This window comes from Mesoplodon mirus (assembly GCF_964341445.2).
Source record: "Mesoplodon mirus genome assembly, chromosome: 15".
In the NCBI taxonomy this organism is placed as follows: Eukaryota; Metazoa; Chordata; class Mammalia; order Artiodactyla; family Ziphiidae; genus Mesoplodon; species Mesoplodon mirus.
The window spans coordinates 424,785-452,454 of NC_138991.1; the positions used below are offsets into that span (position 1 = coordinate 424,785).

Genomic DNA, 27,670 nt, shown 5'->3' on the forward strand with positions numbered 1-27,670 from the left:
CGGGCGGGGCGGGCCGGGCCGGCGTCTGCCCGCGCGAGGAAGTCCCGGCCCCGTGCTTTGGGGAAGTGAGGCCGAGGCGCCTGCGCACTGAAGCCTGCGCCCGCTCCCCGACGATTCGGCCGGACCTCGGAGCGCGCGGGCCGGCGGCTGCGGCGCGAGTGACTCGGGAGCGCGGCCGGTGAGTGCGCGCGCGCGGCGCCGAAGACCGCGGCCCTGCCCCTCCGGCCAGGGCCCGGGGGCCGTGCGGGGCGGGAGCCTCGGAAACCGGCGCCGGAATCCGCGCCCCAAGGACTCCGCCGCGGGGTCCACGTGGACCCTGGGCCGCGGCGGGACTGGAGCCCGTCCCCGCGCGTGGGGGAGGGGCCGTTGCAACCGGGTTCCCCTTTTCTGCAGCTCAAAGACTGGGGAAGTGATTGCTCAAAGCGGGGGGGGGGGCCGGAAGAACCCAGGTTTCCGCGTCTCCCGTCCCCCCCCTCAGCCTGTGGGGAGGGGCCGAGGCGGGACACCCGGTTTGCCCCCGCCCCCACCCCCACCCTGTTGGATCTGGCAGCCAGTCATCCCTGCCAGTCGCGGGGGAGGCGCTGCGCCCCCGGCCCGAGCCGATCGGGGGCTCCTGGCGCCAGCCTCGCTCCAGAACGCGCAGGAGGACCTCCTGCCGTCTGACTTGAGTCCTGCTGCTGCAGTACACGCCCCTTCGGCAGCCAGGGTGGGGCCCAGAGCGAACCTGGCCCCTCCCGCCCCTGCCTCGCCTTTGGGTCGCTGGTGAGTGGGGCGCATGGCGAGTTCCTTGAGATTGGGGTGGGGGCGTCAGAGGCTGGAGGGAGGGGCAGACTTCTCCAGGCCAAACCCCACCCTGAGAGAGAGGGAGCGAGAGAAGTGGGTTGCCCCCACCATTGTAGAGGTGGGCAACGGCGAGGGTCACCAGGGCTAGGAAAGACCTGGCCTGCCTTGGAGGAGCCAGGCTGGGACTTACCTACGGGGGAGGGGGGCGGCGCAGCAGACAGGAAGGTGCTGAGGAGGATGAGAAGAAGGGAATGGAGCCCCTCTGTCCCACCCCTCCCAAAGGTTATGGCGTTTTTTTCCCTGGGATTGTCACATTTTCTGATTCTTTTTTTGGACTGGGCGGCCTCGGGGACGTTCTTTTTCCTTCTGTGGAGCAGGGCAGCCGCCGCTCCCAAGGGAGCCTCTGTCCCCAGAGGCCAAACTTGCCGCCTGTCCAGCTCCTCCTCTCCCAGACTTAGGGGCCGAAGCCTGGAGGGGCTGGGCAAGGGGAGGGAGCCCCCTCCCACGTGCCCGAATGAGGGGCGGGAACCTTGGTTCAGACCCTGTACCCCTACCAAGAAAGAGAGCAGGTGCCCCAGGGGCACAGGTGGCCCCAGCCAGCCTGAGGAGGGTGCACGGAGCCAGGCCCAGGGATGGGTGACCAGGTGCGGGGCCTACAACCAGGACCGAAGGGACGGCCTCTCCCCCTGCCCTCCCCGCCCCAGCACCTGGGCCCTGCATCCTCAGGCAGGTCCCCTCGTCCAAGTCAGAGCTGAGTTGGAGAAGGCAGCCTAGAGGGGTACAGCCTTCAGGGTGCTGGGGGGGCGGGGGTTGGGGCCCTGCCCCCACTCACAGTGGGTAGGGGTGCAGGGGAGGAAGAGCAGCTCTGCCTGGGGAAGTCACAGCCCGTCTGGGGTACAGCTACCAGACCTCAGAGGTTGCCACACCCCTTCCTTTCCCTAGAAACTTGACCCCTGAGGGGAGGCATGCTGTCGGGCTGCTGCTTCCCCATCTGTTTGCTGGAAGCCAGTGGGATCCAGTTTGAGGGCCCCCCCCCCAGCGATCTCAGGCGAAGCCAGGCAGGTGGCTGAGTGACCAAGGCCCCGTGGGACCCTACACCTGGCCCCCAGATTTGGGTCAAGGCCGAGGCCTCCGCATGCCCAGGCTCTGGAGGCAGGGGTGCCCCAGGTGTGCATATCCCGGGCTGTCACCTCTGAGCGCAGCACCCGGTCAGTGGCTGGGAGGCAGGAGCTGCCTAGCCTGGTGACTGCCCCAGGGCCTGTCCCAGAGCGTGCACTTTCCTCTTCTGCCATCGGACACCCCATGAGGCCAACATGGACCAAACAGACATTAAAAGGCCAAGAGCTGAGAGATGGGGGGCAGGCAGCAGGGAGAATGATCATTTAATGAGAAAATAAACTGAAACCAAGTCCTGAGCATCTCGCGGCGGGGTTTCAGGAAGGTCCGCGCGGCAGACGTGCCAGGGGGCGCCCCCGGCCCCGACGGGGCGCCTCGCCTGGGCGGAGGTGGGCGCAGGCCGAGGTAGAGGTTGGGAGGCAGGTGGGGAGGCGTTCAAAACTGCCTCCTGGACCCTGATTGGCCGCCCCCGCGGCTCGGGTCCGCGGGTTCCCCGCGGGGGCCGCTCACCCGGATGGGGCTCCGGCGCCCCCCGCGCGCCCGCACCGTGGAAGGTGCGCCCCGACGCCGAGCGGAAGGGACCCCGCGGCTCCGACCCGCCCGGGAGCAGGACGCGCCCCCTCCCCCGCCGCCGCCCGGCGCGCCCGCCCTGCCCTGCGGCAGGCCTGGGACCGCAGCGGTTTCCGCAGCCTGGCGAGGGGGAGGGGAAGGGAGGCCGGGAGACCCTGGGCGCGGGAAGGTGCCAGCCTAGTGTTCGGGTGCCGGGCCAGTGACCGGGCCGAGAAGGTGGCGGTGCCTGGCTGCTCTCGGCCCTCCTCACCGGTGCCTGCTGCACATCCCGCACCCTCAGGACGTCCCGCCCCAGCCCCAAGCCCTACTCAAGTCCTCCTTGTCGCAGGACTGGTCTGCTGCCCCTGCTGAGTCCCCAGGAGCAGGTGGGGCGCCTCCCCAGGGCTGATCCGGACTGCCCGTGGGGAGCAACCCCCACCACCTCCCACCAGCCGAGGAAAACCTGGGATGGACGGAGCTGGGATGGGGGGTCTAATTGTCTGACCACCACCCCTATGCACAGCCCTTATAGCCCCAGACTCTGGGGGCCTCCAGCCCCCTTGGGAGGGGCCAGGAGCCGGAAGCCGAGAAAGAGGAACCCTGGCTTCCGGCTTCCCAGGGAGCGAGCAGATGGGGGTGTCCCAGAACCTCCTGTGGAGATCTTGTCTGGGGTCCCCTCCTTCCTGACCCCACGTCCCCTCACAGCCACAGTGTAGACTGGAGTGGGGGTCAGGGCCTGGGCCGAGCCGTCTGGAGGGGGGAGGCCGGGCAGGGGCGGGGGGACGCCTCCGGGGGGAGGGAGAGGCTCGGGACCTCTCCAGGGGGCCAGGCCGCCCCCCGTGTCAGGTCCTCCACGAGGGTCCCGGCCTCTCTTCTCAGAGCCCCAGGCTGTGGTGAGGGTCCTGGAGCAGGCACCACGGAGCCCCGGCAACCTCCTGCACCCACCCATGCCCACCCCGCCTGAGGCTGAGAAGCAGGTGGGCCGCCCCCACCGCTGACTCTGTCCCTCGGGGGCTGGGGGCATGACTAGGAGTTGGGAGACCCTTGGACACCTGGGAGGCCAGAAGGGTCACGCCCCGCCGGGAGCAAGCACGGCCCCCAGCAGGCGGGTGGGGGGCGGTGCGGGGGCAAGCAGGGGGTTCCGATGGGTTCTGCCTGGAGGCTGACGTGGCCCCGTCTCGCCCCAGCACACAGGGCCAGAGGAGGGGGACCAGCCTCCCTCCATGTCCAGTCATGACGCGGCCCCCCCGGCTCCCCCCCGGCGGAACCCCTGCTGCTTCTGCTGGTGCTGCTGCTGCAGCTGCTCCTGGTACGTGGGCTGGGGGCGCACCGCGTGCCTGGCGGGGCGCGCTGAGCAGGCCTGGGGTCCAGGACCCCACTCCTCAGCCCCGCGGGGGGCTTCGGAGGCATCACCCACAGCACTCGTCCGGGGGCCTGGCGACCGGCGGCCAGTGCCCAGGCCCCTGTGTGTGATTTTCATGGCTGGTGTGCCGAGGTTGTGCCCACATGCAGGCACCTAGCCAGCACGTGCACGTGTACGTGTGTGTGCGCGCGCGCGCGCACGCGTGTGTCTACTGTAAGCCGGCCCAGACTGGCCCTGGGGACCTACAGCAGAACAAAAGCAGGTCCTACAGATTGTGTCAGGTGGAGGAGCTTTAAGCAGAGACCTGGCCCTGGGACAATGCAGCGGGTGGACGTGGGGCCTCCAGGGGGAATGTGGTTTCTAGGCACGTAGGGAACCTGTTGGGGTTTTTGTGCCTTGCAGAGGCCTGGCCCTTTTCGGGCTTCCATCCCTTGGCTGTTGAGTGGACAGCGCTGAGGGGACCCAAAGGGGGATCAGCTGAGCAGTGAGCAACTGAGGCCTGAAACAGGAGAGGGACCGCCTGGGGGTAGAGACGCGAGGCCGTGAAGTGTTAGGGCTCGTGGGGGCCAAGCGAGCAGTCTGGCATCTGGCGGGTGGGGGTAGGGTGGGAACTGAGTTCTGTCTGGACCTTTGAGTTTGAGGTGTCTGTTAGCTGTCTCAGTGACCCTGGGAAGAGGTCCAGCTGGAGGTGTGCACTGGGGAGCCAGCACTGATGCTGTGCCAGGAACTAAGGAGAGAAGCAGGACCCCGAGGGAGAGCCAGGGCTCAGACACACGGGCTGAGGGCCTTCTCCACATCAGTCGGAGTCTCTGGGAGAAAGCAGTGGGGGTCGAGGTCAGGCCAGGGAGGGAGAGGTACCCGAGGGGCCTGTGACGCCCCAAAGGCAAGAAAACGGGCCCAGGGCTGGACCGGAGTCTGGGAAAGGAGCAGACTCCCCCCCCGGCAGGGGGCTCACACGTGTGCCGAGAGCCCCTAGGCCTCGTGCCCATTCAGCCACGCGTCGGTGTCACCGTGTGGCCAGCGTCCTGCGCGCACACGCGTGCCGCGGAGGGCAGTGCCACCTTCCCCTCTGCCGGCAGGAACGAGGAGCGGCGGCGAGCGTGGCGGGCCTCCCGGGAGAGCAGGCTGCAGCCCCTCCCCAGCTGCGAAGCCTGGTGAGTCTTGGCCGGGGGTCTGCGCGGTGCGGGAGGGTTTGGGGGGATCCGGGCGGAGGGGGCGGGGCCTGGCGCGGCCGGTGGCGGATACCCGGATGCCCATGCCCGCAGTGCCACGCCGAGCCCCGAGGAGGTGCGGAGCTGGGCGCAGTCCTTCGACAAGCTGATGCACAGCCCAGCGGGCCGCAGCGTGTTCCGGGAGTTCCTGCGCACCGAGTACAGCGAGGAGAACATGCTCTTCTGGCTGGCCTGCGAGGAGCTCAAGGCCGAGGCCAACCAGCACGTGGTGGACGAGAAGGCGCGCCTCATCTACGAGGACTATGTGTCCATCTTGTCCCCCAAGGAGGTGTGCCGCGCGGGGACCGGGGTGGGGGGCGGGGGCGCCTCCGGGCCCCTGACCGCGGCCCCTGTCCCACAGGTGAGCCTGGACTCCCGGGTGCGGGAGGGCATCAACAAGAAGATGCAGGAGCCGTCGGCGCACACGTTTGACGACGCGCAGCTGCAGATTTACACGCTGATGCACCGAGACTCCTACCCCCGCTTCCTCAGCTCCCCCACCTACCGTGCCCTGCTGCTCCGGGGGCGCTCCACGTCCTCCAGTGAAGCCTAGACTGCCCACCGTGGCTGCCTGGACGCAGGACCCCTCCTGCGGGCAGAGACTCCTTTCACAAGAGCGCTTCACGTGTGGGGCACACCCGCCGGGCCCAGCACCCCGGGCGGTCCCAGGCAGGAGCTCCAGGTGCAGGGCAGGCCGGAAGCCCCCTTCCCCACCCAGAGGACCCAGCGCCCCAGGATCCAGCTGAGAGGCATGCGTGAGGGCCTCTGGGCCTAGGCGGCCCCTCCAGCACCACCACCCCGACTGAGCGCTTCCTGCTGGGGTTCCCACCTGGTGACAGGAGGCGCCCTCCCTGAAAGCATCCTGGACCCACAAAGCTCACAAGGTCCTCCTCCCCGGGCCCCTGGGGGCCCTGAGAAATGCCTTTGGTGGAGAACAGAACCTCTGTACTGTCTAGTTTTGTGACAAGAGGAGACCTCCAACTGGTGCCATCTGCACCCCGGGATCAGACCCAGGACCTCAGGACCAGGCTCAAGGCAGCAGGACCCGGTTTCTCTTTTATATGTTCATTGAGTTTAAACCAGGAAACATGGCACTGTGTGTTTTATCAAAAAAACAACGAAAAAAGTTTTCATATTTAACTCCACTCCTCTTACCCCCAAAATAGAATCTTACTATTGAAGATATTTTTAAAGTAAAAGCTTCTCCCCTCTGTCCACATTTGCGGGGGGAATTAGAGAAGGAGGAATTGTCCAGGACCCCCAGCAGGGGAGCAGCCACGCTCAGTGAAGGGACCCTGTGCTCTCTCTGCTCCCACCCCACCCCTCAGAGCAACAGCCTCCGCGGGCAGCTGTGCTCAGCGCCCCCCATGCGAGGGCGCCCCCGAGGCACCTGGCCACCAAGGGTGGCAACGCAACAAGAGGCACTGGCCAGGTCCTGGGCAGGCAGGGTCCCTGGCAGGGGCTGGCCGGCCGGGGCAGGACACTTACGGGGGAGACCTCCCCGAGACCCTGGGTGCCAGGCAGTCACCTGTACTGTCTCCCAGGCCCTACAAGGCACACACTTGCCACCCTGTTCCCCGAGTTTCTGCTTGGTAAAGCGATTCAACGCTGCAGCCGGGGCGCAGAGGGTCTGGTCGGGGTCCACCCCCATCCACACTGCTTCCACGAGCAGCGGGGCATCCTGAAGGGTTGCAGGCAGGCACGGCTGTGGGGCCCAGACTTAGCCTCCCGCCCGTAACCCCTGGACCCTGAGCTGCGGTGCCTGGAGAGGTCGTGAGACCCTGGCCTCTCTGTGCGCCCACGGCCCCCCCACCCCACCTGATCCTCATGCTATGCACGCCCAGCCCTGCCCCTCCCACGGGCACACTCAGGCCCCTCTGAGAGCCGGCGGGCTCCTCCCTCCAGTGCTGTCCCAACAGGCCAAGCCTCAGCGTCACCTGACCCCAGGGGAGGTGGGTTGTCCCCGCAGCGGCGGGGGTCGGGGGGATCAAACCAGAGATGAGGGGACGGGGGACCCAGCTTGAAGCCCAAGCCTGTGCATGGCCCACCAGGACCAAGGGCTAGGGAAAAAAACAGTGGCAAAAAGAAACATTTAATAACTGGGGAGAAAGAGGGAGAAAGGTGCACTGCAGGTAGGGTGGGGGGCAGGGTGTGCTGCCTTCTGAGGAAGGCCAGGTGGGCAAAGGGCAGGTCTCCAGAGAAGCTGTATCTGTTGGCAGAGGATGGGGAAAGGGCGACGGCCAGCACTGGCCGTGGCCCGAGGCTGCAGGCACACATGCACAGGGCTCAGCAGAACTGCAAGAAACGGGTGAGAGGCGTCCATCCAGCCATGTGGCCTGCAGGACCCCAAAGGGCAGGAGGCAAGGCTGGGGTCTCCATCCACCATCTCCAAAGCTCCCAAGAGGCTGGCTGGCATGGCCATCCCCCAATTCACACCACAGACCCCACAAAGGCTGGAGACGCCCACCTGCAGAGAACAGGGCTGGGGGTGGATGGCCTGGGCTCACCCGCCTACCTTCCAGCGGTTTCCACACTCGTTGCAGACGACGAACGTGGTCATAGGCTCATCGGAGCTGCGGGTCTGCACCTGTGGGGAGGGCCACGGTGGGTGGGGCCCAGGGCCTCAGTCCCTTGCAGCTGGAGGCCCCAGGGAGCAGGACTTCCCAGGAGTCACAACCTGGGGAGCCCGCCACCCATGGCCTCGGGCCGCGCTGGCCGCACGTCACCTGGGCTGAGGCCGCCCTGCAACCCCCACCTTGCAGTCGCCCCAACCGCTTTCCTCTTACAGGCCCCCCGACACCTCTCAGGGCCCACCTCCACGACTCTCCTGCTACCACCACCGGGCACCCATCCTCCCACCAGCAGCAACACAGCGGGGTCGGGCTCCCAAACTTCAGTGTCCCAGAACGAACGGGCTGGACCCACCGCCCGAGACTGCCTACTGGGGAGCAGGGGTCCTCGGCAAGGGGGAGGCCCCAAGGGTGACCGCAGCTCCCGGCCCCATCGGAGACTAGGTTGTCGGACCCCCGTCCCAGCACCGCTCACACCGCACGTGTCCAGACGCAAGGGAGATCCGGCCTGCATAGCAGGGGCACGGGAGGCTCCGAGGAGGCCCAGGGCCCCGGGAGGCCTGCCGACGCTCACCTGCGTGTAGGTGCAGTTCTTCTTCCTGCACTTGCCGCAGGTGAACAGGTCGGTCTGCGTGCCGCCCGTGCGCGCCATCTGGTGCTCGCGGATGGCCTCCTTGGTCATGGCCTTGCGGATCTCCTTCAGCTCGTCGCTGGCCATCTCCTGGGGCGAGGGGCGCGTGCTTAGCCCGCGGCCCCCCAGGGGCAGCCCCCCGCGCCCCCACGGGCTCACCTCCGAGGTCATCACGGCGATCTGCTGGGGCGTGATGGCGCCGCATAGCACGTTGCGCCGCAGGCTGGGGTTCTTGGCGTCCTTGAGGTTGGAGAGGCGGCTGCGCACACGGTTCTTGTACTTCATGTCCGTGTTCCCCACGTCCCGGAAGATGCGTGTGGACGTTTAAGGACCCGTAGGGAGGCCGATGCCCCACCCTCTACCCCTGCCCCCAGGTCAGCCAGGGCCTTTTGTGGGGGCTGTGTCGGAAGAGCCAGCCACACCGGGTCGTCGACAACTGACGCTTTCCCGGCTGAGACCCAACTGCAGGCTGGAGGCCCGGGACCCAGGCCCACCGCAGGCCCGGTCAGACCCCAGAGGGTCCGGGAGGAGCCCCCTGGTCAAGACAAGCAAGCCTGCCTGACCGCCCAATCCCCTGGCGAGGGCGCAGGACAGTGGCCACCAGGGGAGCTGAGCCTGGCCGGCCCCGCAATTCCTCCAGAACTCCAGCCCCCGAGCTGCTGCACAAAGGATATATTCCTCGATCTGGGCCGACAAGCGCTCGCAGTCTGCGCCGACAGCCACGTGGTCATCTGCAAGAAGGAGCCCTGACCAGCTGCCCTGCCCGGCTCCCCCCACGCCTCAGCCTGCGCAGGATCCAGGCGCCCTGCTCCCCAGAGACCCCCGGCTCCCTGCCCCCAAGGTCAGCAGCATGGGGTTGGACTCAGGCCTCCACAGGCAGGCAGGGCCCAGGCCACCTGGGAATCAAGCGTGTGTCAGGAGCCAGGACCCCGAGGTGTGCCGGGTGGCCCCGGCCCAGGCACTCACGGTCCGTCTGCAGGGCAGCGGTCAGCATTTCACGACACTTGTTACGCACGGCGTCACAGGTGACCGGCACCGGAGGAAACGTGGTGATCCTGGGTGTCGACGGCGTCCTGGGCAGCTCTGGCCTCTTGCGGCTGGAGAGAGGCCCGCTCGGGCCACGTGCACCTCCATGAGATGCCGGTCCCCAGAAAAGCCAATGTCACAGCCACGATGCCCCCAGACCCCGTCTGCTCCACCCTGACAGCGGCCCAGAACCCTGCCCATCCACAGTCAGGTCCAGCATGTCCATGCGGTCTGGCCAGAGGCCGTGAGGACCACTGGGTGGGACACACTCCCAGACGGGATCCCCACCCTCAGGGAGACCTGGAACACGGGGCCACACTGCCCAACGCAAACTGCCAGGTCAGGGAGAGGCAGACGGGACTAGGGATCACCCAAGACCAGGTACCACTATGCAGGCAGCCCCACCCCATGTAGGTCTGGGCACCCCCTCCATGGGCTGCCTGCCCACAAGGCTCTGTCCACCCACGGCCCTCCTCTCCCACCCCTGCATCTCGTGACCCTGTGACCTCCACGGAAGTCAGTGGAAGCAGGCGGCTTCCTGGAGGAAAAATAACACGTTCAGGTGGGCGGATGAGCCCACGTCTCTGCACAGCCATGCCGTGAATCCAAAGCTCAGCTTTTCCTAGCCCTTGGCCACTGCTGCCCAGTGGGGTCAAGGGCAAAGCAGCCTCTCAGCCACAGCCCATCCCTGGGGCAGCAGGAGCAGGGAGGCCTCAGTAACCCCCAAACCTGCACCATGTCACAGCCTGGGGCATCCCCGGTGAGGGAGGGGCCGGCAGCCAGAGACACCAGGCCAGCGGGGGTAGCCAGAGTTAGACAGCGAGAACCAGACCCTAGACCGGGGCCTGGATCCGGGTATGTGAGCAATGGGCTCCCACAGGCCCGCTCAGGGTGTGGGTCAGCTCCGTGTAGCCAGGCAGACAGAGCCTCCCGCTCAGATGCTTGGGGCTAAAAAGATCCCGAGGAGTCTCTGGAGGGAAAGTGTCCAGCGAGAGGCTGACCCTGGGGAGAGTCCCTTCCGAGGAGCTGAAAGGGCTGATGACCTCAGCCCCCCCACCCAGGGCCCCTGGAAATCCACACCCCGGTCTGCCGAGAAAGTGGGGCCATGGGCGGGGCATGTGTCTGCCTTCCAGACGTGCTACCTGGGGTCCTCGGAGGCCTCCTTGGAGGACGATGTGGGCAGAGGCCCGCCCCTCCTCCGCTCCCTGGCTTTGGCGTCTGAAGCATCTACATGTGCCGGGAAAGAAGGGAGGGCTGGCTGGGAGAAGGCAGACCCGGAGGGCAGGGCAGGGCCAGGGAGGGGGGCAGACCACCACCAAGGCACAGCCCCAGCCATCGGACATCGGACCCTGCCTCCAGCCCCAGCTTCCTGTGAACGACTGGGGTTCTCTCTCCCCAGCCAAGGAAGGTCCTGAAAAGTCTCCGAGTACAGAAATCCCCCCCCAGAGTGACAGCCTTCACGGATGGCACGTTTGGACTTGAACAAAGGCTGGTCACCGCAGGCAGGCTGGGCATGGCCACTCCCCAGCTGGGCCTCGGGCCCCAGAGCGAGCCATCGAGGGAGTCCCAGCCTGCACTGGGGACCTTCCCACAGGACGAGAAGCGTCCCATATGCCACCAGAATAAATACGCTTGTCCAACACGCAGCCCAACAGCCACGCAGGACTGGAGAGAAGCCCAGGACATGCAGCTCTGTTTCCCAAGGGTTTGGACAGAGCCCAGGAGGGGCTGGGAAGGGAGGGGAAGCTCAGGGTCCGGTGGGGGCATCCCAGTCGCCCCACTGTCCCTAGAAAGAGGCTGCCCCTGTTCCCTCTGGGAGGCTCCAGACGCCTCTTCCCTCCTCCCTCTCCTCGTCCCCCACCCTCCCACCCCCGTCCGGAGCTGCCCCCTGCCCTCTGCTGCCCCACACTCTTCCCCTGGGCGACCTCCCCCAGCTCTGCCAGGCCCCCCTCCAGGGCTCAGCGCAGCCTCCTCCCCTCAACTCCTCCCCTTGCTCCTCATGGAGCCCCCTCCTCCCAGCCTGAGCCAGTGCTTCCTGGACTGGATCCCAGGTGGCCCTGGCTCGGGAACAGCACAGTCTGCCAAGGGCCAGCGCGTCTTGGGTGCCCCTTGCCCCCACGCTCAGCCTAGGCTGCCTGACCCGCACCCAGGAGCTTTTTCCAGGACTTGATGAGAGACTTGGCCAGCGTGACGACCTCCTCGTCCGAGCTCTGCTTCCGCAGGGCGTTGACGGACATGCCGACGCGGGTGGACTGCAAGGCAAGCGGCCAGGCTGGGGGCAGCGGTCAGACCCTCCCCACAGACCCTCGGTGACTCCCACAGGGCAAGCTGGGGACCAGCGAGGGGAGGTGGATGCCCTCCCCAACGGTTACTGCCCCATCTGCAGGAACCTCAGTGAGGGACACAGTGGATTTTCCTTGAATGTCCCTCCCTGTCTCGTGGAGCAACAGAGAAAGGCAAGGGACAGTCTCCTCAGGGGCAGGGATTCATGCCAACCAAGGGCCGGGGTGGGCAGCAGGAAGCTCTGCCAGGTGCCTGGGAGCTGGGGTGCGGGGCACACAGGGCCCTACCTGCAGCAGGTGCAGCGTGACGGGCATGGCCTTCAGTTCCCGCAGCAGGTCCATGGCTCCCTCCTGGAAGGAGAGGGGAGGACCCTCGTAAATGACTTTGAGGTCTCAGTGGGCAAGCTCAGCTCCTCCTACACACGAGGGTTGGGGGAACACAAGGCAGTGACAGTTTGGAGATCCATCTGGGGTCAGATGCCCAGGGAAGGCAGGCACGAGAAGGGAAGCTGCTGTGCACTTAACCCCAGCCCAGGGCCCCCGAGGGCCGTCAGGGGACAGGGCCGAAGCCCCTCCCCAGCAGAGGCGGCGCACCAGGTGGAGGCGACGCCCCAGGAACGCCCACACCTGCCCGGTCCCACATCCCCCGCCCACGTGGCTCAGGCAGCCTCTCCTCAGTGCCGCCTGCTGGGGCCAAGCCCTCAGGGGCCTCTCTCCCCTCACGTGCACCCCACACCCCCTGCTCACTCCCCCCAGCCGCGTCACCTCGCCTGGACGGCTGTGCCAGAACCCCGTCTCCCTTCTCTGCCCGGCACCCCTGCCCACATCTGCTTCCTCGTAGCCTCACACACAGGGGCCACATGGCTCCACAGCAGACAAGGCTCCCCAGGGCCCCTCAGGGGGCCGAGCTGCCTGCCCCGGGACCTCCTGCTCCCACTGCCAGCGACACGCCTGCCCCACTCTCCCTCCAGAGCTTTGTGCAAATGACACATTCTCAGTGAGGCCTCTCTCGCTGAAGACAGCAAGCAGCCTGGCACCACCCCATTCACTCCCTGCCTTGCCTTCCTCCATAGAAGGCTCATGGAACCCACCGGTGTGGTTTCACGTGTGCGTGTCTCCCTCACGACATGAAGGAGGCAGCCATCCAAGGGGTGACAGCCTCAGATGTCCTGCAGCCTGGCCGTGGGAGGGGCAGAGCCTGCCCCATCCCTGATCTGGACGGCATCTCTGCTCAGGCTGCAGCTTTCCCCTCATCACCCCCGCAGGCCCTGCCCCTTGGGCTACAGAGTAGAGCCCTGTAGTCAGCTCCTCAGAGGGGACAAATGGTCGCCAGAACCGAGGGCACAGGGCCACTCTGCGATCGATCATCTTCCCCCAAACGGAGCCCCGGGCTGCAGAACGCCAGCTTTCTGTGGCCTCCGGACCAGAGGGGCATAAATGTGATTCCCAGTCACAGCCCCCAACTCCCCCAAGGGGCCTCAAAGGCGCTGGGACCCACCAGGAGCCTCTGCTAGCTCTCACTCCCCACTCCATGGCGCCCCAAGCCCCCTAGCCCCCTTCCCAGTCCACACCTGTCCCCCCTCCTCATTCTCCCCTGGGCTTACATCCATGCAGTGCTCAACCTAGATGCCCCCTCCCCCAGTCCTGCCTGGCCCGACCCAGCCCTCCGTGGGTTCCGTGGCCCATCTCTGCCCCCACCTGGGGGGCATTTATTTTGTCTCCTTCAGAGGGGAAGCAGCTTCTTTCTCTGCTCATCTCTGGAAACAGCCATAGATGTTCCCACATCCCTGCTCTGTGCTGCCCACAGCCTCCCAGGGGTGTGAGCATCATGCGGGCTTTGGGGCAGGGGCTTTGGGGCAGGCGGCTGCTGCTTGATGGATGGATGAAAGCGTGGGAGCCAGCCCCTTCCCAGCCCCGGGGGGAGAACCCTGTCCAAAGACCCAGACTCAACTATGCTCAGCCCAAAAGTCACCCCCAAACCACCAGTGCAGGCACACAGCCCTGGGGTGGTGAGGCAGGCATCTCAAGACCCCAGCTGAGCCTCCCTCACGGCCCCCACCACCACTCGCCCCGCCCCAGGAGCTCAGTCTGGGGAGAGAGCTGGTCGCGTTTATTGAGCCTCTCAGGGAGCCAGCAGGACTCCTCCCCACCCTCTAGAGGCAGGTACCACCCACCAAAGATGCTTCCTGCGAGGATACCCAGATCACCAAGGTCCAAAGTTGAGAGGGGCCTGAAACTGAAGCCCCATGTGCTGTCCGCCCCCTACCACCACCAGCCCGAGACTGGGCACAGCCTTCCCCAAAGGCTCACTGGCCGAGGGACGACAGAAGCCGGCCGCAGAGTGAGCACAGCTGGTCGCGGGGGTCGGGGGGAGTCCTGCGCCCTGGTATTCCCAGGCCAGGCTGGGGGCTTCCTAGGGCTCTTTCCCAAGGGTGCCTACGCATCTACCCACTCCCCAGTAGCTGCTGGCTGAGCCCTGGCTAAGGAAGGGAAAGGATTTATTAGGGCAACCTGGTTTTGGGGGGACTGAACAGACAAGGGAAAAAAAAGGGCCTCCCAGACAAGAAAGGCCTCTGGCCGGCTGGCCGGTGAAAATGAGACGATGGGGGCTGCAGCCCCAGGCCCGGCAGAGGTAGGGGAGGCGCTGTAGCTCCAGGGGAAAAGAGGGTCCAATCTCACACTCCAAACTCTTGAAGGCGGAGAATGGGTGTGGGAGACCTAGGGTGGGACAGCGGGCTCTGAGTCGGGGACAGGGCTCGGCGGGGAGTTCTGGGGGGCTTCGAGGATGCCCAGGCTGGGGAGGAGGAAGGCGGGGGGGGGGGCGGCCAGTCAGGGCTGCACGGGCCGGGGCTTCCGCAGGGCCTGGAGGGGCTCGGCCGAGGAGGGTCTCCACCAGCCCGGCCTCCCGAGGGGCTCCGGAGTGAGGGGAGGAAACGGGCGGATCCCAGGCCTGCGGGGTCTCAGTCTGGCAGTTGGGGTTTGAGTCCAGAGCGGTTGGCTCCCGGGACAAGGTTCAGACCGGATCGCGGCCTCTGCCGTGGGTGCGAGGTGAAGGGCAGGGCTGGCTCAGGGCGGGGGTCTCGGCCTCCGGCGGGGGTCTCCCCGTGGCCCGGGAGTCTCTCCCGGGGCGGAGTCTCGTCCTGCCCCTCGGGTGGTCGCCGCGGCCCTGACGGGGGCTCGGCAGGCTCGGCGGGGGCTCGGCGGGGCGGGGGTCCCGGGGTCCTGGCGGCCCGCGCCCCTCACCGCGCTCTTCTTGGTCACCATCTTGTCCAGCCTCCGGGCGATCCGCGCAATCTCCTCCTCCTTGCCCATCATCGCCTCGGGGGCACCGCCCCCAACGCCCGCCGCGCCAGCCTCGGCCTCCCGGCCCGGACCCCGGCCCCGGCCTCCGCAGCCTCCCGCACCCGCCGCAGCAGACGCAGCCCCGCCACGGGCGGGAGACCCTCCGTTCAAACCCCCGGCCCCCGCGGCCCCGCGCTGCATCTTGGGATACGTAGTTCTCGCGCCCGCCCGCCACGCGCGCGCCCGCCCAGCCCCGGACCACAACTCCCAGGAGCCAGGGGGCGCGCAGGGCATCCTAGGAAGTGTAGTCCTTACGCGGGCAGCCGCCAGTGGACCGGTTAGCCGGCGGAGGGCGCTGCGGCAGCGCGGGGCGCGGCCGTGCGTAGGGGCCGCGGCCGTGCGTGGGGGCCGCGGCGCCGAACCCGCGCTTTCCTCCCAACACCTCGCGGGGGCGGCCAGGGTCCGACTGCGCAGGGCCGCAAAGGCACGCTGGGGTCCGTCCCCTCTCCCCTACCCATGAGCCCTCCTCCGCCACTTTCCGCTGTCCCGGGGCCGCTGCCCGACCTCCTGAGCGCTCTGGCCGGGATTGTGGCCTTGGAGACCCTCGGAGCATGGTCAAGGGGGGAGGTTGGTCCTCAGGCTGGTTTTCCGGGGTTTCTGCATGCCCACCCCCAACCCCCAGCACTTTATCCTCCTTTGCCCTGCGGAGAAATCAGATGGGGACGGGCCTCGAGGCTGGCTCCGTAACAGTGACCCACTCCCGGGGGCCCCACTCCCGGGGGCTGTGCTGATGGCCCAGACCCTGACTGTCTGGCACGAACCCTTCTTGGCAGCCCAGGTGATGCTTCTGAGAGGCCTCTCCTGATCCTCACCTTTCTGACTGTAATCTTAGGGACCGGAAGCTGCTTTGAGGTTTCTCGGAGATACATCCGCCCACTCCAGAGGGGAGAGGCTGAGTGCTTTGCTGCATGCTGACCGTGTGGTTGACGCGCTCTCCCCTGTGCTCCAGCCCTTGTCAGAAGCCATGGCTGAGCTCAGCATCTCAGGGTGCCCTGTCGTGGTGTTTGGAGGACGAATTTCCTCCTATCAGTCCTCGAATCAGCTTAACTTTGTCTGTTAGGGAGGCCTAGCTGGGCAGCCTCCTCTGTCCTGGCTTTGAGTGAGGGAGGCTTCTATGTGTGGGACTGGGTTGGATGTTTCAAGCCACAGAGACTCTAAAGCATGACCTAGAAGCTGGTTAAGAAGGAAGGGCCCTGGCCCTTGTCCCTCAGGGGTGGGGCCCTAGGGTTTTGTCCTTTCTCCTCAAGTGGCAGAGGCACCGGCCCCCAGCCAGCCGGGTGGACACTGAACATCGGGCGCACAGAGGAGGGCAGGGGCTTCGGGACTGTATTCCAAGGCTGCAGAGTTTGTACCCCAGCCCCTGTGACCGTAGCCAAGCTGCCGAGAGGGACAGAGGCAGCCGCAGGACAGGGACCAACCTGGGGTGGGGGTGGGGGGTGGCAGAGATGGAGACAGGGCAGGTCTGGGAGCTGAGGAGGGGGACTGGGTCGGGTGGGAGGGAGAATAGGACAGGGTGTCAACCTGCGGGTCAGGAACCAACCCCCTGGCAGAAAGACTGGTGGCAAAGACTCCCGGTCGCCTCTGCATTGCTCTCTAGGGGACACACATTGTCCCTTCACTTACGAATGAAGCAGTGAACCACGTGTCGCAGCAGGGCCGGGACTGACCACAGCACAAACTAGAGCCACTTTGTGTCACAGCCATCCTGCTGATGCCCCAGCGTCCTGCCGACCCTCACTGCTGTCGCTGTCAGGAGCTGCAGCGATAAAGAAGCACTTAGGTTCTATGTCACACATTTTAGAAAATAATTTGGTAACTGTGTTTCAGTGTAATCGGTTTCCATGGTAACCCCATAGGCTTACTTTGTGCGCTGCCCCGCGATGTGGCACCAAAGCAAGGACAGGGAGGCGGGGAGGGGCTGTCAGCTGAGCACCAGGGCCGTGCCCCGGCTCAGCCGGTGGAAAAGCCAGACCGCCCACCTCAGGCCCTCGTCCTCTTTCATGAGAAGCCAGGTGGTCTCTACCTCTGGAGCTTCCGGCAAGGGCCACAGACAGCTCATCAGGAGCCTGACATGTCTCAGAAGCTCTCGACTAAGGCCACCGAGGCTGCAGACGAAGGGAGACCAAGACGCCATGGCGCTCGAGAAGAGTGGCCAGGAGGTGGGGCGTCCTGCGGGAGGAGGGCCCATCCTGGGGAGCCTGGCCCGAGCAGGGCAGGTGATGGGGAAGGGCGAGTGGACAGGCAGGCGGGGGTGCGTGGCAGGGAGGCGGGGTGCTTCCCAGCTGGGGACCTGCGGACCACGGCCCTTCGCCCTGTCACAGGAGCCCTGAGCCCTGACACGGTGCAGTCCCACGTGGAAGCCACCCCCATGCAGGGTCCGGGCCGGGTGACCCGCCTTGTGTCCTGCAGGTCCCACAATGAGCAGAGGCCGCTAGGTGGCGGGAGTGAGCCACAGACGGCCTGCGGCCAGGTGGCCACCACCCTCCCCCACCCCCCAGAAGGTCCAGTTGGGTTCTGGCCACAGCCTCGAAGCAGCCCGGGTGGGGCTGTGGTTAGTCCTGGAGAGTGACCCTCACGTGTGAGGTCTGTCGGTGGGTCCCACCCTGGCGAGGGTAGCACTGACTGACCAACCCCAAAACCCCCGACTCCCCACCTTAGAAGTCCCTGGTCCCAGGGCCCCTCATGAATTCACAACCCCCAGAACTTTGCTCAGGTCAGTCACGGCCCACCCAAGACCCCTTGGACCCTACCCTAACTTGAGGGTAGGGAACTTCTTCCTCCAAGGAACGTCCCCCAACAAGCTGCCTGGGCCCCCAGACCCTCCCGCGCCCTCAGAAAGCTGTGCCTGCAGGGTGACGTCAGGACCGCGAACCTGGCTGTACCCACAACAGGGTGCTCACGGGGCTCCAGACCCCACGTCCTCTTTGTGGCATCCGGGGAGTCGGCATACCACCCGAGTCACATGGGAGCGATGCGTGAAGCTGCCCACGTGTGTGCACGCTGGGCATAGTACAAATCACATGCACACACGCACAGGGGCCGTGAGGCGTCTGTCTCCCCGGAATGCTCGGCTGGCCGGAAGAACCAGGCCTGAGTTCCACCCTCTGCTGCATCCCAGCCCCCAGACACCTACTGGGTAACGGAAGGAACGTGGCACCCCGGGGAGAGCTGGAAAGAACGTACGTCTTCACCTTCTGGCCACCCCCAAGCAGGGGAGCCCCCAAAACACCCACCCTCACCCCGTGAGAGGCCAGCCCGGGACCAATTTGCCTGCTACTCTGGGCTGCAGGCCTGACACACAGACCTTCCTAGAATCAGGTGGGGCCCTGTCCCCACGACCCCCAACCCCTCCACTTCCTCCTGAGATGGGCCCAGGAGGAGCAGGAGTGGGGCACGGAGAGTGGAGGGCCAGGGGCACCCAGGGGTGGGGTGGGGGCAGGGCTCCTGATTCAAGGTCAGAGGCGAAGAGGAATCAGCAAGGAGCAGGGACAGAGCCCCCAGGGGTGGGGGACAGACGAGCTCACCTTCCCAGACCCACCCAACCCCCTTACTCCAGGGTGCCCTCCTGGACACCCCACCAGCCCACCGCCAGGGGGCCTCCCTCCGTCCCCGCGATGGTCCCCAGGGAAGCGCCTAGTAGAAGCCCCGTTCCTGCCCCCACCCTGGGGCTGACCCCCCAGCTCCCCCTTAGAGCTTGTGTCCCCTCCTGCAGGGGTCTTCCACGCTTGACCCCTTTAGGGCGAGAGATACCTGGGTCTGCCCTCAGGCGTCCTGGGCCGTAGGGAGCCTGGCCCTGTCCTGGGGGCTCTGAGGGGGCAGACACAGCCCTGACAGGGGTCTGGGGACATCCCAACAACACGTCCAGGGTCCATCCCCCAAGGGACAGGCTGCACCTTTGACCCAGAGGCCTGCCCCTCCCCCGCCCTCAGTGCACGGAAACATCGGAAGCTCAGGCCATTTATTTTTCTATTTGTGTCCCCCACCACTTGCCCGCCCAAAGCCGGCCATGACCCCAGCAGGTCGAATCTGTGCTTCCCTTCTGGCTGGGGCAGGGGCCTCAGTGGGAAGGCCAGTGCTGCCAAACTCACACGGAGACCGCTCCCCCTCTCCCCATGGCCACAGGGGTGGGGCAGGGAGATCTCTCAGCCCCAGAAGCCCCCACCCCTCCCCTGTCACCCTGTCGGCAGCTCTCCCCCGACACAGGCACCCAGCTGTTTCTGTACCCTATTTCATCAGACCCTCGAGCCCACCCTGGGGGCTGCAGTTCCCCACCACAGGGGCTCTGTGGAGCTCGGACCTCAGCCAACCCCATCCAGGCCTCCCTCAGATCCCGGCCTCTGAGGCCAGGCAGGGCAGTGACCAGGGACCCAGTCCAGCACCAGTCCCCTGTCCCATGTGCCAGCGCATATCTCGACTCTGCCATCCAGCCGCCCCCTCTCTGGGCCTCGGTCTCCCAGTCTGAAGAATGGGAAGAACCGCTGCCCCCAGCAGCCTCTCGCGGAAAGTCCCCAGCCCAGCCCACAGCCTTGGCCCAGGCCCAGCTTCCTCCCCCAGAGGCAGAACTTTGGGGGAGGCAGGAGGCATCCCCCAGAGGCCAGCAGCAGCCGGCCCTGGCGGCCTGCTCCAGGCTCGCTCTAACAATGCGCTTCCCCCACACAATTCCCAGAAACACCGCCCTCCCTGCCCTGCCAGCCCGCCAGCCTGGCGGCCACTCCACCCTCCCCCTCCACAGGGGCCCCAGCAGCCGCAGGGTCAGGGGCTCCGGTGAAAGCAGGGGGTCTGATTCACAGGGGTCCCCAAGGCAGTGCCTCCTGGCGGTCCAGGCCCACCAGCCCTGCCCTGGTGGAGAGAGACAAGAGGAAACTCCTAGGAGAGGCAGACTGGGGGCCGAGGAGCCAGGCCTCGGGCGGTGACCTTGGCCAGCCCCAGCCCCACTCCCACAGCGGACCCCTGCCCTTCTCTCCTAGTGGTGAGTTGGTGAGCCCATCCTACTGCCTGCACAGGCCCGTCTCCACACAGCAGCTGTGGAGAGCTAAGCCAGATCACACCCCTCCCCTGCTCAAAACCCTCCCAAGCCACCAAGTCTCCTTCAGATAAGAAAGCGAGACCCTCCCAGGCCCCACACTGCCCCTGGTCCCCTCTCCAGCACAGGTCCCTGTCCCAGGGCCTTTGCATGTGCTGTTTCCTCTGCATAGACGACTCTTCCCCACGTGTCCCCTCATTGCTTTCACGTGTTTCCTTCAGGGTTGGCTCCACAGTCACCTCCTGAATGGGCAGGCAGTGAGCACCCCGACATAGCCTTCTCTCCTCCACAGCCTGGCGCTCTAGATTCTGACTTGTCTGTGGATTTGTTGATCGGCTCCCTCTCCAACAGAGCAGAAACTCCCCACAAGCAGGGCTTGGGGCTGTTTTGTTCCGCTGCTAAATCCCTATCTCCTGGAACAGGGCCTGACCCACGGGGGTCAATAACCAATCGATGGATGGATGAATGGATGGCTCCTGACCCTGAGCAAGAAGGGTCCCCAAGAGCACAGGCCTGCCCCCCGGCCAGCTGCAGCCCCAACCGGCTGGACCATCAAAGCCGTTTGTCACCAAAGCCAGGGCATCAGCCGAAAAGAAACTCGCAGCTGCCGTGCCCCCCAGGCCCCGTGGGCCCATGACCGACCACCGGGGGGCTCTGCCGCTTCCTTCCGTGCTCCCCAGGACAAATGAGAACTGTCGCCAGAGCCCAGGAGGAGAGAAGAGGAGCCAGGCCAGCCCAGGGCAGGGCAGCCGGGGTGGGAGCCCGGGATACGCAAGTGTGTCCACACAGTCCCCCAGGCAAGACACACGGAGAGCCCCATCTCTGCCCCACCAAGAGCCCCTGAGGGGGACCAGGGCACCATTCCTGGAGAACCGGGGCCGGGGTCACCGAGGTCTGAGCAAAGACAGCCTTCCCAGAGGCTGCCCGGGGCCCAGACTGAGAGGCATAGGGGTGGAGCCAAAGGCAGGAACACGGGGCCTGGCTGGCCAGCTGGGCCGGACAACTGGACAGACAGAGTGTCTGGCGCCTGCTCAAACAGGCTGGCCCTCCTCTCCCTCCTCTCAGCTGCAGCCTTCCTTCCTGAGCTGGTGTTTCCTGGCTCCTCCCTACTGTTGCCGTGGAAACCAAGAGGGGCCTGGGCCTCCCACCCCCAGCTTCCCACGGAGCCCCCGCTGAGCACCAAGTGGGGCCCACACAGGACGCAGGTCGCTGGATGATGGGCATGGCCCCGATGCCCCAGGGCTCGCCGGGCTCAGCACCCCAACTCCCCTCCAGCACAGCAGCCCGGCGTTCGGAAATGCCTCTTCAAGACCCCAACACCTGGGACACCCACAAAAGTGACCTAACCCAACTGCCCACAGCCCGCCTGCCCCCCTGAAGCCACCGTCACGGGGTCCTCCTCACACACACTGCATTCAGTGTCCCCCCACCCACAAGGCCCCTTCAACCCAGAGAAGCCCCCCGCCCATTTGCTCCTGCTGGCCCAAAGCACTCAGGGGCGGGCCCAACCCCTGCGCGACAGCCCTGAGACATGCGATGGCACCATTCTCTCCACGCGCCCAAGAGGCCCAAGGGGCACCCCGACACCCTGGTTCCCACAGCGCCCAGCTCTTCGGGGGGGCTTTCCAGGTCCCACGACGGTGGCAAACCGTGCACTGACCCCAGCACTCCTGAGCGCTGCCCTGCAAGCGTGAGCACCGTGCCAGCTCCCTCGTGCCCCCGTGGCCCTCTGCACACTGGGCCCGGCACCCCAGGACAGAGCAGGAAAGCATGGGTGGGGCGAGCCTGCAGCCCCAGGCCTGAGCCCCAGGGTCCACCAGGATGAGGCCTGCCGCTGGGTGTGTGCCCACTGGGTTCTAGGCCATCGGGTGCCCTCCCCAGAGGCCACCCCCATCCCCACCAGCCTCCAGCCTTTGGAGCAACCTCAAGGAGCCCTGGTCCCCAGGAGGGGTCTGAACTGGGCGGCCTGGCTCCAAAGCCGAGGTGTCCGGAGACCAGAGACCTCTCCACCTGGATGAGCATCTGACGGGGACCCCACCCCCTCCCTCTGGGAGCAGGAGGGTCCTGCCCCACGGGACTCAGTAATTGGTCCCAGCCCCTGCTTCTGCTCCTGCAGCAGCCAGGCCTGGGCGGCTGGGAGCCTGTGAGGTCTATGCCCCGGGCAGCAGCGCCTGGGAGGTCCACCCCCCAGGGCCCAGCCAAGGCCCCACTCAGAGCCACCAAGGGGATTACCCAGCATCCCTTGCAGGCTTCCACCAGAGCCTAGGGGTCCAGTCCAGGCTGAGGGAGGGAGCGGGTGGAAGGCCAGGAAGGCAGTGTCCACTGGACGCCCAGGCCAGACCCCGCTCACAGAGCAAGCTTGCCCTCCCTCCCACCTTCTGTCTGGGGAGATGCGGGCTGCAGACAGGGCCCCCCCAAGGGTGGGCGGCAGCAGACCTGGACCAGGCCAGCCTGAGGGGGGTCCTGGAGACGTGGGAACGCCCCCAGACTGTGGATGGATCAGAGGCCACAGCTTGGTAACCAGAGAAGCCTTGGGGAACCCCTCCCTGGGTGGGTGTCCAGGGCCAAACCTCCACTCTACTCCCCGCGGGGCCCCATCTCCCCATGGCAGAGTCCAGCCTCACCCCCACACCCAGGCAGACAGACAGAAACACACAGACCACCCACAGATGCACAGACACACACCTCGGATGCAGAACTGGCCACACCCACGCCGGCCCTCCTACAGCCCCAGGGAGTACCCCCAGCCCTGAGGCTCCAAGGTCGGGGCCACCCTGACGGCATCTCCCACCCCTCTGTCTTCCCAACTGGACCATGGGCCAGAGCCGCCGTCCTTGTGCCTGCTGGGCAGCACACAGGGAAGGGTAGCCTGACCCCCAGGAGGTGGGTGGTTACCCCAGGAGACGCTCCCCTTGCCTTGCCCAGCCCTGGCCCACAGGACGTGACAGCCGGACACCTGAGTTCCGCAGCCCAGCCAGGAGGGAGGGTCACTGGCTGGCGCCAGGAGAAGCGGCCATCCTGGGGGGTGGGCACTGGTGGTGAGGTAATTCTGGGCACTGCGGCCACTGCGCTCCCAGCAGCTTGAGCAACTCAGCTGTCGGGGGCTGCAGGGGGCCAGGCAGGGCCCCTAGGGGAACCCAAAGTCCGTCCCAAGGTAGGGCGCTTGAGCAGAGGAACCGGGAAGCCTCTCTCCCAAGCCCAGTGATGATCATCCCAGACCCACTGCTGCCCAGGCTGAGCCAGGCCCTGGTGACCCCAGATCACACCCAGAAGGCTGCAGGGAGAGGCCTGCCGAGTGCTGGCCCCTTGGACCCATCCTGGACCCGCCTGGAGTGTTCCTCACACATCTCTCCCCCCCAACCCCTGCAGGCTGCCCAGTCCACCCACCTACACTGGTCAAAGGGGAGCTGGCACCCCTGGGAGAGGCTGTGCACCCATCCACCCCCAGGACCCCCGATCTTGCCTGCCTCCCAGGAAAAGCCAGCCTTCCCCCGAGACCCAAGAGGACCCGCCTTGACTATCCCCAGTGCCCCAGCATGGGGTCAGTGTCCACGAATTAGGTGCCAGGGCCTGGGAGGTCTGGAAACCAGTCTGAGCCACCCAGTCCTACACCACAGAACCTGCCCTGGGGATAGGGTGCGCGCCCAATGGCCCTCAGAGGACCCCTGTGGGCGTGCTGGCCTCTCCCCAGGACAGCTCAGGAGCAGCCGTTGGGGGGAATCTGTCAGACCCACAGGGGACCCACCCCACCCATAAGCACTGACTGTGGCCTAGAGGGACTACCAGGGACAGAGGACCCAGAAGCTCTGGCCACACAGACCCAGCGTCACTGACACCTATGGTCACTCACACACCGTGGAGCTCCCAGCACATGGGGTGGGGCTCCTGATGTGGTAGTGGGGCTACAGAGCTCCCAAGCTACGAATGGATGTGCAAGAGGGAAAACTCATCCCAGCCCCAAGAGAAACACCCTCTGCAGGAGGGGCAGGGAAGGAGCCTGCCCTGGGGGAGACCCCTCAATGTCTGGAGCCCAGGCCCCCTCCTGACGGGGTGGGAGGGGACTGCAAGGAGGCTAGAATCTCCTCTGGAAACTCTCCAGGGTCTGATGGCCCAGGGGAGGGCCCCTCTTCCCCCCACCCGCCCCGCTTGGTAACCAGCTACTACTGGTCCCATCAGGCCCGGGGGAGGGGGATGAGGCTCGGGGCTCCACCCACTCTGGACCCCTCCCCTCCGGCTCTGCTATGGATCCGGGGCATCTACCCTCTCCCTCTCCCTCCCCGTACTCAGCTGCGGCCGGCCCGGTTCCCAGTCGGTCTGGGAGTGGGGTGGGGGACACGGAGACCGTCTTCTCCTCTAACCCCGTGAACAGGCCTGGGGTGGCGGAGGGTCTCCAAGCCCCCAGCGCTGAAAGTCCCACGTGTGGGTGGAGGGTGGGCGAGCATGATGCCCCGAGGTTACCCAGAGCAGCTCCCCCAAGACACAAGTTGCTTTTCCCACGGCGCCCTTCCCTTGGAGCCAGCCTCTGGCTGGGAAGGCAGCCTTCCCCAGGTCCTCCCCGGGGGCTCTGACTCGTTGTGTGTGTGTGGGTTCGTCTCTGAAAGCATGACAGCCCCCAAGAGGACGTCCCCTGCCAAGCTTCGGGGCACATCAGCCACCCTCTCCCACTCAGGGGGTCTCTCCTTCAGAGGGTGCGGGGGGCGCCGCGCAGAGGAGGCGGAATCCGGCCGCGCCGAGAAGAAAGGGAGCCCCCGGGAGGAGGGGGCGGCCCGGGCCCGCCCCGCCACGCCCCACCCCGGCCGCCACGCCGCCCATTGGCCCCGCGCCGCTATATCTGGGCGCCCACCCGGCGCGAGGCCACCGACGTCCCTACCGCCGCCCACCCGCCCCACGCGTCCGATCCCGACGTGCCCGCTGCCCACCCTCCGCGCTCCCGCGCTCCGTTCCGCCCAGGCCGCGCCCAGCTGGAATGCAGAGATCGCCGCCCGGCTACGGCGCACAGGACGACCCGCCCGCCCGCCGCGACTGTGCATGGGCCCCGGGCCCCGGGGCCGCCGCTGAGCCGCGCGGCCTCCCCACCGCCCCCGCCGCGCCCGCCGCGCCCGCCGCGCCAGCCTCGCCGCCCAGCCCGCCACGCAGCCCGCCGCGCAGCCCCGAGCCGGGGCGCTATGGCCTCAGCCCGGCCGGCCGCGGGGAGCGCCAGGCGGCCGACGAGTCGCGCATCCGGCGGCCCATGAATGCCTTCATGGTGTGGGCGAAAGACGAGCGCAAGCGGCTGGCACAGCAGAACCCAGACCTGCACAACGCGGTGCTCAGCAAGATGCTGGGTGAGTGGCCGCTGGGCGGGGGCGGGGACGTGGGGGGGTGGGGGCGGGCGGGGCGCGGGGGCACCTCACGCTAGGGCGCTCGCGGAGCTCGGGCGGTCCGCCCGCCCGCCCGACGGCACCCGCTGACCCACGCCCGCGGCCCTCAGGCAAGGCGTGGAAGGAGCTGAGCCCGGCGGAGAAGCGGCCCTTTGTGGAGGAGGCGGAGCGGCTGCGCGTGCAGCACTTGCGCGACCACCCCAACTACAAGTACCGGCCGCGCCGCAAGAAGCAGGCGCGCAAGGCTCGGCGTCTGGAGCCCGGTCTCCTGCTCCCAGGCTTGGCGCCGCCGCCGCCGCCGCCGCCCGAGCCCTTTCCCGCGGCCACCGGCCCGGCCCGGGCCTTCCGCGAGCTGCCGCCGCTGGGCGCCGATTTCGACGGCCTGGGGCTGCCCACGCCCGAGCGCTCGCCGCTGGACGGCCTGGAGGCAGGCGAGGCCGCCTTCTTCCCTCCGCCAGCGGCGCCCGAGGACTGCGCGCTGCGGGCCTTCCGTGCGCCCTACGGCCCCGCCGAGCTGCCCCGGGACCCGGGCGGCTGCTTCGGGGCGCCCCCGGCCGAGGCGCTCAGGACCGCGCCCGCCCCCGCCGCGCCGCTCTGTGGCCTCTACTACGGCGCCCCGGGTGTGCCGGGCCCGGGCCCCTACCCCGGCCCGCTGTCGCCGCCGCCCGAGGCCCCGCCGCTGGAGGGCGCCGAGCCGCTGGGGCCCGCCGCCGACCTGTGGGCCGACGTGGACCTGACCGAGTTCGACCAGTACCTCAACTGCGGCCGGACTCGCCCCGACGCCGCCGGGCTCCCGTACCACGTGGCGCTGGCCAAGCTGGGCCCGCGCGCCATATCCTGCCCAGAGGAGAGCAGCCTGATCGCCGCGCTGTCCGACGCCAGCTCCGCCGTCTACTACAGCGCCTGCATCTCCGGCTAGGCCTCCCGGGGCGCTGCGTGTCACCGTGTCACCGCTCTCTCTCGCAGGCGGAGTTGCCGCTACTCGTCATTAGCCCCGCAGGAACCGGCAACGCCGGGGCTTGGCCGGGCGGAGGGCGCCCCTACGGGGCGACCCCCACACGTCCCGGGGCTTGGCCGGGAAGCCCAGGCCTAGGACGTGTGGGCTGGCCCTGCCAGGGCTAAGTTTTTGAAGCGCCTAATCCTTTTCTTGCCGTGTACTTTCTAGAACTAGGCTGTGTTTTTTACTTTGCCTTTTTTATATACATGAAACAATATATTTAATTTTTAATTAAACTTTTAAACTTTTTCTTGCAAGGGGTTTCCGTGATGCAAAGCACCAATGTAGCAAGGGCTCTTTAAATAACGTTCCTCTGTTGTAAAGGAGGAGCCGGGAGCTGGGTGCCCCAGGCGAGGCCACAATAAAGCGCCTCTCCTTTCCTCGGAACTCCCTCGTCTGTGGTCGCTGGGGGTGGGGGAGCAGTCCCCCCAGGGTCCTGGGCGTGCCCCTCCCTCCAGAATCCAGGGAGCCTGACTCGCAGCTGGGCTCCACAGCATGCACTTCTCCACCCTTCCAGGATGCTACCCCAGACAGCCGGTGGGAGGCAGGGGGTGTGGGCACTCCCCACCCTGCCAGCTCTCCACGCCCCCAGCCCCCATGTTAACTCAAGCCTCACAGCGGTCAGACTACACCAGAAATCCCCTCCACGCTCTCACCCGGGTCTCACCATCCTCACCTCACCCTGAAAACAACTTCCTTCAAGCCCAGTGAGTGCCTAGAACAGCGCCTCTCTCTGAAGGAGGCTGGTGGGGTTGACGCCTGTCTACAGACATGACATCCTGGGACTCCCATCCGTCATTCTCTCTCAACACAGTGTCCCCAGAGAGGGCAGCACCATGACAAATCCACACTGCTTGCCAGGGTGACGTGTGCAGGCTCTACCAGTGACACGCAGTTAATGACCAGAGCGGGGGAGCCCAGGCCCCACATCTCGAGCCTCCACGTCTGGAACCCATCACACTAGCCTTGGGCCCTCTCCCAGCAGGACCGGACACCCTCTTTCCACACGGCTTCCTTGGTTCCGCTAGCGCCCCCTCACTGGGGAGCCCATGGGTTTAGGGAAAGTTGGCAACAATCATCTTGGGCGATTCTTCTCTCCTGGGACCGGGTCCCGAAGTGAGGCCTCTACACACGCACACCCTTCTCAGGGCCTGACGGGTCTTCCAAACCAAGACGAGAGGTCGTGTGTCCCCCTGGCCTGTCCTGCCCCAGTAGCATATGGTGGGGGGGTCCCGCTGATCTCTGACAACTCTGACGTAGTGCATGCGCCACGGGGCGTGGGCATCTTGTGATGAGGTACGCTGCTGTGTGGCTGCCGTGAGCCTGAATCCGAGTGCGTGTGAGCAAGTGTGTGCACGTGCTCTGAGCATGGCTGCGATGCTGTGACAGTGTGACCACGTGACTCGACGTGACCCTC

The 27,670-nt window shown here is 66.6% G+C and overlaps 3 protein-coding genes across 11 annotated transcripts; 2 read left to right on the forward strand and 1 right to left on the reverse strand.

Annotated features, from left to right (window-relative positions):
- Positions 1-32: 32 nt before the first annotated feature.
- RGS19 (regulator of G protein signaling 19) lies at positions 33-6,167 on the forward strand. 8 transcript variants are annotated; one of them, XM_082644300.1, is made up of 7 exons: positions 115-178; positions 568-762; positions 3,328-3,425; positions 3,636-3,757; positions 4,891-4,965; positions 5,077-5,311; positions 5,384-6,167. In XM_082644300.1, the coding sequence occupies exons 3-7, from the start codon at positions 3,396-3,398 to the stop codon at positions 5,573-5,575; spliced, it is 654 nt and encodes a 217-aa protein (XP_082500426.1). In that variant the 5' UTR covers positions 115-178; positions 568-762; positions 3,328-3,395; the 3' UTR covers positions 5,576-6,167. The 8 variants fall into 8 exon arrangements, with proteins under 8 accessions (XP_082500431.1, XP_082500430.1, XP_082500428.1 ...); XM_082644299.1 differs by having other exon boundaries at positions 116-178; positions 551-762; XM_082644301.1 differs by lacking the exon at positions 115-178 and adding an exon at positions 1,726-1,841 and having other exon boundaries at positions 185-762.
- Positions 6,168-7,093: 926 nt separating this feature from the next.
- TCEA2 (transcription elongation factor A2) lies at positions 7,094-14,987 on the reverse strand. Of its 2 annotated transcripts, none has more exons than XM_082645020.1 (10): positions 14,775-14,987; positions 11,820-11,882; positions 11,396-11,501; positions 10,392-10,476; positions 9,190-9,320; positions 8,898-8,954; positions 8,383-8,537; positions 8,167-8,313; positions 7,538-7,609; positions 7,094-7,317 (listed from the first exon to the last, which is right to left on the reverse strand). In XM_082645020.1, the coding sequence occupies exons 1-10, from the start codon at positions 14,844-14,846 to the stop codon at positions 7,309-7,311; spliced, it is 897 nt and encodes a 298-aa protein (XP_082501146.1). In that variant the 5' UTR covers positions 14,847-14,987; the 3' UTR covers positions 7,094-7,308. The 2 variants fall into 2 exon arrangements, with proteins under 2 accessions (XP_082501146.1, XP_082501145.1); XM_082645019.1 differs by having other exon boundaries at positions 11,390-11,501.
- A 9,776-nt stretch (positions 14,988-24,763) lies between these two features.
- SOX18 (SRY-box transcription factor 18) lies at positions 24,764-26,640 on the forward strand. The gene is made up of 2 exons (XM_082644923.1): positions 24,764-25,220; positions 25,367-26,640. The coding sequence occupies exons 1-2, from the start codon at positions 24,863-24,865 to the stop codon at positions 26,173-26,175; spliced, it is 1,167 nt and encodes a 388-aa protein (XP_082501049.1). The 5' UTR covers positions 24,764-24,862; the 3' UTR covers positions 26,176-26,640.
- Positions 26,641-27,670: the final 1,030 nt, after the last annotated feature.